Source organism: Echinops telfairi, unplaced genomic scaffold (genome assembly GCF_000313985.2).
Source record: "Echinops telfairi isolate 266 unplaced genomic scaffold, ASM31398v2 ScPeMD7_7472;HRSCAF=8510, whole genome shotgun sequence".
NCBI lineage: Eukaryota > Metazoa > Chordata > Mammalia > Afrosoricida > Tenrecidae > Echinops > Echinops telfairi.
This window is the reverse complement of record NW_022111376.1, coordinates 2,119,848-2,129,449: the sequence shown is the minus strand read 5'-3', so window position 1 is coordinate 2,129,449 and position 9,602 is coordinate 2,119,848. Positions and strand designations below refer to the sequence as shown.

At 39.4% G+C, this 9,602-nt stretch overlaps 1 protein-coding gene across 1 annotated transcript; it reads right to left on the bottom strand.

The window, feature by feature from the left end:
* Positions 1–7,196: 7,196 nt before the first annotated feature.
* LOC101658319 (olfactory receptor 1D2-like) lies at positions 7,197–8,135 on the bottom strand. The gene has a single exon (XM_004717585.1). It carries the CDS (start codon positions 8,133–8,135, stop codon positions 7,197–7,199), a length of 939 nt encoding a protein of 312 aa, XP_004717642.1.
* Between the last annotated feature and the right edge of the window lie 1,467 nt (positions 8,136–9,602).

Sequence of the window (9,602 nt, the reverse complement as noted above, 5' to 3'; positions counted from 1 at the left end):
TTGTTTTCTCCTCCAGATTGTCCATCCAGCCTATCTTATTTAGACAGACCTGCGGAGATAATAACATGCACAAAAACAAGGCAGAACAAAACCAAGCAATAATATACAACAAAACAACAACAACAAACCACTGACAACGAACAAATCAAAACACAACAAAAAAGAAAAGCTTGTAGTTAGTTCAAGGATCGTTTGTTGGCCTTTAGGAGTATTTTCCAGTCCAGTCTGTTGGGGCACCACACCCTGGCCCCAAAGTCCACCTTCAGCATTCCCTGGGGACCTTGCTGCACCATTCCCTTGCTGTTCCGCTGCACTCCCCCAGTGCTTTGCGTCGGTGTGCAGGATCAAATCGGGCACAATTCCCACACTGTATCTCTGGTGCTGTCCCCCGCAGGACCATGGGTCAGTGAGGGGCATCATGTCTCATAGTGGGGCTGGCCATGTGGTCCTCTCTGTGGACTGGCTGCTCTAATTGGGAACATTGTCCTCAAGGCCTGTTGTGTCAGGATGTGTTCTATTCTCTCCTCCTCCCCCTTCATGTGTCCCATGTGCTCCAATCAGATATGTCCCTCTCCCGGAGCTGCAGATTCAATGCTGTCCTTGGAAATAAATTCTTCCGGGGTAGGGGTGGGGGTGGGGCAGGTGTCCACGGAGTAGTTGGGATTGGGGCCGGCCCCTCAGCCTTCAATGCTCCTTATCTGTAAGACATATCACTTCAATCTCTGCCTCCACTGTACCATGGTATCCTCTAAGGGTGTCCATATCTCTTCTCTTTTTATATAAACACGATTATTGGATTAAAATCTACCATAATTCAATATGATTTCATCTTAATTATAGTTCTCGTTGAAGGAATCCTGGTGGTGTAGTGGTATACGTTAGGCTGATTACTTCAAGGTTAGCTGTTTGAAACCACAAGCTATTGAGGGAACATGGGACTTTATACTCCTCTAAACAGTTACAGACACAGACACTCATAGTGGAAGTTTTACCCTGCCTTGCAGGATCACGGTGCGCCAGCATCAAATCGATGGCAGTGATTTTTTTAGCTCTTTTGTTTTTGTTTTGTATTTTAATTATCTTAAAAGAAACTGTTTTCAAACAAGATCACTTTCACAGGTACCAGGCTTAGGACTTTAGTATACCTTTTGGGGACACACAATGTATCCCATAAGAAGTGTAACACTCATAGGAAAGCAAAGAATGGCTGTAGCCTACTTAACTGAATTAGAATCCTTAGATTTCTCAACACCCTAACAAGGAAATTCAGACAAGATGTGACTCCAGGTATGATGGATGGTAAGTGAACTATACCATGTGGGCTTCTCCAAGATTGAACTTGAGCATGATCCCACCTATGGGACTAACAACCAGTGTACAGGACATGCAACTGGACAGAGGATCACAGTATAGGATATCACAGTGGCACAATCAGTCTAGTCCAGGAAAACAGTACAGGACAAGTGACAACAATATTTTCCACAAATTAATAGCAACAGAAAAAAGAAGAGGGAAAGGGAACCTCTTACAAATTAAAAGAGATTCAGAGACATAGGCAGAGTGAAATATATGTGTGGGCCCTAAACACACCAATTGTGAAAAGACGTCAATTTGACAGTTAGTAAAATTCGAACCCCAATGGGGTGTATGATACTAAGAATAGGTCGGAGTTAATATTTTACGTGAGAATATGGAAAGGTTGTTTCTACATTTATCGTCTTTGTCTATGTTGTTGGTTTCATTGTTTTATAAAAAGCAGCTCTTGGAGATTCAGGGGGAATATGGCTGCCAGATAACAAGCATGGGAGTACCTCAGCAACTACCGGAGAGATTTCACTAGGAAGGATATCATGGACTTAAAGTGGGAGAATAGAAGTACTTGCTCACAGAATACTTTGTCCTGCTGCATGAGCCACTTCTGTGAGCCCTGCTCCTTCCTGGCACAGCCTATTTTCCCAGCCCCTGTACAACCCAGCGAGCCAACGTCCTAATTCAATTCTGGGGGCTCTGAAGGATAGAAGAATGCATGGGCAGCTTGAGACAGACATAATCAGTACCTAAGCTTCATGTTTTTGTCATTTTTTCTTCCTTTTTTCCTGTTTATTATCCAGTGTCCTTTCCCATGTGCCCTACCTCTTCCATGCAGCACACACATACACACAATAACACTACCAAAGAAGCATGAACTCCCAGCGAAAGCAGTCTTATTTCTTACTTTATTTTTTTTTTTGTACTTTTGTCTATTATAATACCTTTTTGTTTCTAGTTCTCTCCCACTTCCATGCAACCCTAGCCTCCTGATAATACACATTTCTCCCTAGGCAAAAACCAGCAGCCCTGTAGATTCTGGCAGACTCACCCAAATAAGGGCTTTTGTATTTCCCCTCTGAGTGCACAGACACACCCTCATGCATGCTGCCATTGCAACATAAGATCAGTACCCACAACAAAGCCATACCTGAGTCCTTTGACTCTTTTGTCCCTCTTTTTCCATGCACATCAACCCATTATCTTTCTGCGCTCGTTTACCTAGTGAATTATATTTCCATGAAATATCTTAATTCTGATGACCCCTCTTAAAATGTTTTTTTTTCATATTATTTTTACAATTATGTTGGCCTATCCAGACAGCTGCCTATATTACTATCATTACTTTTATTTTTTATCTCTTATTCCCCCAACTTTATCCACTTAGTCATTTCCCCCCTTATCTCTATTTCACTATCATGTTTTTCAGCTCCTATTAGACCTCACCCATGTCATTAGACCTCTATATGACCCAGAAGCTCACAAACCACCAAGAGTTGTATGATGAGGCCTAGGGAACAGCAGTAAACCAGAGGAAAGCAAAAACGAAATCAAGAAAAGCAAACGCAAGCCACTGAAAATCACCCCAACTCAATGGCGTACTCTGAAGAAGAGGCCCTGCAACTACCAGAAAAAGAATTCAGAAGAATGATGTTTAGGTCATTTCAAGAGATATGGGGAACACTCATGAGAACAATGGAAGAAATCAAAACACTGAAATCCTAAAACAAAACAACAAAAAAGAATCCTAGAAGACAATGAGATAACAGAACTAGCCAACATAGTAAAAGACCTGAGAAGTGGAATGGAAGAAAAGGAAAATCTAATCAATGCACTCAAAGATAATCACTCTAATTACAATCAATGAGAGAAATAATTAACCAAAGGGGGAGGGGAGTAAATGAATCAAAAGATAGCCTGAGAATGATGTGAGACACTATCAAGAAAAACAACCTACCTCTCCTCAGGATTCCAGAACATGATGAAAGAAACAAACAAACAAAAATCTGCAAGGAAAAGAGCATGAGAAATCGTAGAAGAAAATCTCCCATCATAAAAGAGGAGAAAATAACTATTCAAGGAGCTGACAGAATCTCCAATACGATAGACCTCAAAAGAAAGATATCATGACACATTTCTGTCAAACTATTTGATTTCAAGAAAAAGGAGAACATTCTGAGGTCACCTAGGGAAAAAAGACTAGTCACCTAGCAAGGAAAACCAATAAGGATAAGCTCGGATTTCTCAGCAGAAATGACACAGGCAAGAAGATGATGGAGTGACATGCATACAATTCAGAAAGCAAAACAAACAAAACCCCAAAACTGACAAACAAGGATCCTATATCAAGTAAAATTATCCCTTATATAAGAGGGAGAAATCAAATTATTTCCAGACAAGGAAAAACCAAAATAATTCATAAAAACCAGACGAATATTACAAAAAATATTAGCTGGATAACTATGAAAGTAGAATAAACCAACAGCAGACAAACCTGAGAGTATCAGACATGATGTCACCACCCAGAAACCAAAATAATGAAAGCAGTGCTCAAAACAGCAAAGAGGTAGAGGAAAAACAAACACACTCATTAAACCTCAAAAAGTGAAGAGAAACTAAACGCAAATACATCAAGATGACAGCAACAAATCTGCATATATTATTAATGACCCCAAAAGTCAACAGATTAAATGCACCAATCAAAAAATAGAGAGCAACAGACTGGATTAGAGAACAAGACCAATTGATATGCTGTCTACAAGGGACACACCTTAACCTCAAAGTTAAAAATAGACTGAAAATCAAAGGATGGTGAAAAACATCAACAACTATCAAAAAAACAGGAGTAACAATATTAATCGCTGATAAAAATTCCAAACCACAGCTCTTGGTTACATTAGCCTATTCTACGGGGGGTTGTAACGCTTGTTGTATTAATATTTACGACCCCCCTCATGTGTTTTATTTTTTGTAATGCTATTATTGTTACTTTTCTAGCTTCTTGAGTTGAAATATTAGTTTAATTATTTTCAATCATTTATTAATTAATCAATTCAAGGTTGATATGTGTCTCATGACTGTGACTTCAGCCACATCTTACAGGTTTCTTTCTTTTTTTAATTAAAAGATCATTTTATTGGGGGCTCTTACAGCTCTTATAACAATCCATATATCTATTATATCAAGCATATTTGTACATATGTTGCCATCATTATTTTCTAAACATTTTCTTTCTATTGAGCCCTTGGTATCAGCTCCTCTTTTTCCCCTTCCTTATGTTTGTTTTTGAGGTCCTTCAGTATCAGGGCTTTGTGAGTTTCTTATAAATGAATTTTACAATTAATCAATGTACTCATGGATCATGCGAACATCACTCTGCATGACGCTGAGACCACATGAGCTAGATGATACCCAGTTATTAAAGTCAATGACTCTGAAAGGAGTCACATTAGAAGGTCTTGGATAGGGTAGGAGAAAAGTGTGGAGCAAAGCCCCAAATCATAAGAATGATAAGGCTTAAAGATCAGATTAAGACCGGTGGAACCCCCAAGAATATGGCCCTTATTAAACTTTTGGGTCTGGAACTTAACCCCAAGGCTCAATTTTCAGATAAACAATAGACAGATCTCTGAGGGCAGCAGTAACAGTAGGGAGGTACACCCTCCTTAGAATCATCTATCAGTTCGGACAAAATCGGCAACATTTTCTTCAAAGACAAAGTCCAGAAGGATTCGAAATGAAGGAGGAATGGAAACAGAAAACAGAGAGAGTTATATAAGTGATGCAGCATTGTGGGGATTTAATGATAAGAAACAAACATGTATAAATTGTTGAATAGAAAACTGATGTGCTCTGTAAACTTTAACCCAAATTCACATTAAAGTGTTTTTTTTTTAAAAAAGGAGTTTCATGTCAGTGGAAGAGAAAAATAATATCACAATTACTGAGTTCATGAAGATTAAAAGCAAATCGTGACTACAAAGCTCTGCATCCTATTTTAGTCACAATGCTTTTTTAAGGTTTTTGTTTCTGATAGCTGAGAAATAGAACCCCAATATGGGTTTAACTAGTATTTATCAAATTGTGTTTGTAGTTGACCATCTTTTTTTTTAATTTTTAGGAACCATTTGTATTTTCTCCTGTAAATATCTGTTCACATTCTTAGCAGACTTTTCAATTGGATGGGTGTTGTAAATAATCTTTATAAAAAGGAACAAAAATGAAAAACCAGTTATGACAGATATCTACTCACTCTCATTCACTCATCAATTTATCAATAAAATGGATCAATTGGTTTAGAAATGAATTATAATGTGGTAAATAACAGTCTTTAATTCGTTCATTCAACTCATGTTTACTGAACACCTGTTAATCCAAGTTCAGCAAAACAAACAAAAGCCCAGGTCTCATGGAGCTCACTTATGTCAGTCAACAAACTAGAATCTATCTACTGTGATTCAGCCTGAAGATAGACAGTATCACTTTCACTATCCTCCTTTGCTGAAGCAGTCACAAGTCCACTCATATTCAAGGGGAGGGAGTACAGACCATCCTTCTCAGTAAGAGGCTGTCAAGAGCATCATTTAGAAGAGCATGTGTAGTTCTTGTTATGGTTATTCCAGGAAAATACATTGCTACAGTCTAGTTATTATGACCATTTGTATTTGTCAAGAAGTCCTTCCACCGAAGGATCTCTGGTTGCATAGTGGTTATGAGCTGGGCTTCTAGTCACAAGATCAGTAGTTTGAAACCACCTCAAAAGAAAGACTAGGCTTTCTACTCCCATAGGGTCTGGATGAGTCAGAATCAACTCAATGGAAGTGAATGAGAAATGGTGGAAAGAGACCTGGTGGCACAGTGGGTTTAAGCATTAGGCTACTCACAGTAAGATGGGTGATTAAAACCCACCAGCTGCTTCAAGGGGAAACATATGGGGGTAGTCTGCTCCCATAACATTTATGGTCTCAGAAACCTTACGAAGCAGTTCAACTCTGTCCTTTAGGGTCACTGTGAGTCACAACCAATTTAAAGCCAGTGGATGAGTGGGTTTAGAAATGGTAGTGAATGCGTGCTATCTGGGAATTTCTTTTTAAAAATGACATTGGTAGATCATGACTCACACATGAGCACCTATATTTTTTCTCACTAGGATTACAATAGCAGTGATTTGTGGCATGAAGTCATGACCTATGCCACCTGATGACAAAATCAAACAATTGAAAAGCAAACTCCTGACATGGAGTTGACTCTGACTCATTGTGACCCTAAAGGGCAAGGTAGTGCCCCAGAGGGTTTCCGGGCTGTAATTCTTTATGGGAGTAGAAAGCCTTGCCTTTGTCCCTCAGAGCGGCTGGTGGTTTGGAACTGCACTACATTCAATCTGAATCACAGATTTTGTGTGAACACCTTTTTCTGTATTGCCTCAAAGAGCAGAAGGTGAGAATACCATCACTTCTCTGAGCCTTCATATCCTCATCTAGAAAATGAGGATAACAGTTTCTCCTTCATGAGAGGGTTTTTATATTGAATGAGTGAATACCTTTACTCACTCCAAAGAGAGACCAGTACATAGTACTATATTCAATAATTGGTTATGGTTCGTGTTAGGAACAGAGGTCCATGGTAAAAATCCATGAGCCTGGTTTGAGAGGGACTATGAAGGCCGTATGGAGTGCATTGAAATTTGCATCTCAGACAAACAACCTATCTCCCCAGGTCCTGTCACATGGGAGTTGCTCAGAGATGTTGCTTGAATGAATGGGTGAAGGAGATAACAACAGGAATGCACATCAAGCTGGAAACCTGTCACATTCTGTTCATGAACAATCAGACCTCATATGATGGGTAGAAAAAGAGCAAGCATCGTTTCTCAGATGCAGGAGTCATTGTCACCAATTGGAAACTTTCTTCCATTTGAGGAGGTTCTTCAGGGCCCCTTTCATGTCTTTATTCCTTAGGCTATAGATGAACGGGTTAAGCATGGGTGCTACCACTGCATACAGCACTGTGGCTACTGAGTCCTCAGTTGTGTAGGAAGAAGAAGGCTGCAGATACACTCCAAATAGAGTTCCATAGAACAAGGACACCACTGCCAGGTGGGAACTACAAGTAGAAAAGGCTTTCAGCTTACTCTGGGAAGAATGTAGTCTTAAGATGGCTGAGAAAATGTGCATGTATGAAAGGAAAATGAACAAGAAGGGAGTGACAAAAAGAAAACTTCCGAGGGTATACACAACCAATTCATTGATGTGGATGTCTGAACAAGAAAGTTTCAGCAATGCATACAGCTCACAGAAAATATGGTGAATTCTGACACTTGCACAGAATGACAGTGTATCCATCAGGAGAGTGTGGATCAAGGGATAGATGTTGGTGATGATCAGAGCCACAGACAATGATGTGATACAGAATTTGGGACTCATGGTTCTGGCATAGTGAAGAGGGCGACATATGGCTATAAATCTATCATATGCCATTACTGCCAAGAGGATATTGTCCAGTTCTAGAAACAAAATGAGAAAATACATCTGAGTGAGGCATCCAACATATGGGATGGATTGCTTCTTGGTTTGGATGTTTAGGAGCATCTTTGGTATTGTGACAGAGGTGAAACATATGTCCACACAAGACAGATTGGCTACGAAGAAGTACATAGGGGTATGGAGCTGGGGAGTACAGCTGATGGCCAAAATGATGAGCAGGTTCCCCATCACAGCAATCAGATACATGGACAGGAACAGGCTGAAGAGAAGGGGCTGATGCTCAGGCACCTCTGACAGTCCCAGAAGAAGGAATTCCGAGGTGCTCGTTAGATTGCTTTTCGCCATGGATTCAGGGTTCTAGAAATATATAATGTAAATATATCAGACAAGGGTACCAGAAGCTATCTCAGAAAATTCTCATCACACATACCTCATCATTGGTTGAAGTCAAATTTTAGACTTTTGCAAGGAACTGCCAACCCAGGAGTAGTAAGAGCAGCACACTTTGGTAGATAAAGGCATATATATATATGTAAATATACTAATTTAAAATGAAAGGGATAGAGACCAATGTACATGAATGTATATGTTAAGTATTAAGATAGCAGATGGAATTTGGGCCTCTACTCAAGGCCTCCCTTAACACAAGGACACTTTGTTCTAATAACCTGGCACTCTTTAATATTCACCTTCCCGACATGATCACTGAAGACAAAATGGGTGCATAAGCAAATGTGGTGAAGAGAGTGGATGGTGCCTGGTTATCAAAAGACATAGCAATTGGGGTCTTAAAGGCTTTAAGTTGAATAAGCAGCCATCCAACAGGGAAGCAAATAAGCCCACATGGAAGAACCACACCAGCCTATGTGATCATGAGATGTTGACGGGATCAGGTATCAGGTATCAAAAGATAAAACAAACAACTATATTGATGAGAAAAGGGGGTTTGGAGTGAAGACCCAAATCCCATCTGTAGACAATTGGTTATTCCCTCACAGAAGGGTTATAAGGAAGGGATGATTCAACCAAGGTGCAGTATAGCACTGATGAAACACACAAAATTCCTCTAGTTCCTGAATGCTTGCTCCCCCCCTCCGCTACCCAGTTCTACCTTACAAATCTGGCTAGACCAGAGAATATACATGGGTACAGATAAGATCTCTCAACACATGGAATTCAGGACAGATAAGCTTCTCAGGAACAGTAGTGAGAGTAGCGATATCATGAGCATAGGGGAGGGAGAAGAGGGAGAAAGGAGTAACCCATCACAAGGTTGGATATATAGCCTCAACCCCTGAAGGGATTGGATAATAGAAATGTGGGTGAAAGGAGACAACGGATAGTGTAAGATATGACATAACAATAACATTATATAATTGATCAAGGATTTATGAGGGTGGGAAGGTGGAGGATGGAGGGGAAAAGGAGGTGTTTATAACAAGTGCTCAAATAGAAAATGTTTTGGAAATGATGATGGCAACATACGTACAAATATGCATGATGCAATTGATGTCTGGAATGTTATAAGAGATGAAAGAGCCCTCAATAAAATGATTTTTTTTTTAAAAACAGGGTAGTTTTAAATCTATGTTCATGGGCAAATAATATATAAATAAGTCCATTGTGATAATAATTGCAGGAAGAGGAAGAGATATAAGTGTATAAGAGCAGAGTTTTCTGTTCATCATTGAAGCTAAATTGGTATAAATTCAAAGTAATTATAAAATTATAACCTCAAGAGTACCTATTAAGAAAATAACTGCGTAAATTATATAGCGAATAGGAAATCACACTACAATAAAAAAATAATAA

Excerpts from the sequence above, each read along its gene's own strand:
- LOC101658319 (XM_004717585.1), bottom strand. The coding sequence starts at position 8,135 with ATGGCGAAAAGCAATCTAACGAGCACCTCGGAATTCCTTCTTCTGGGA.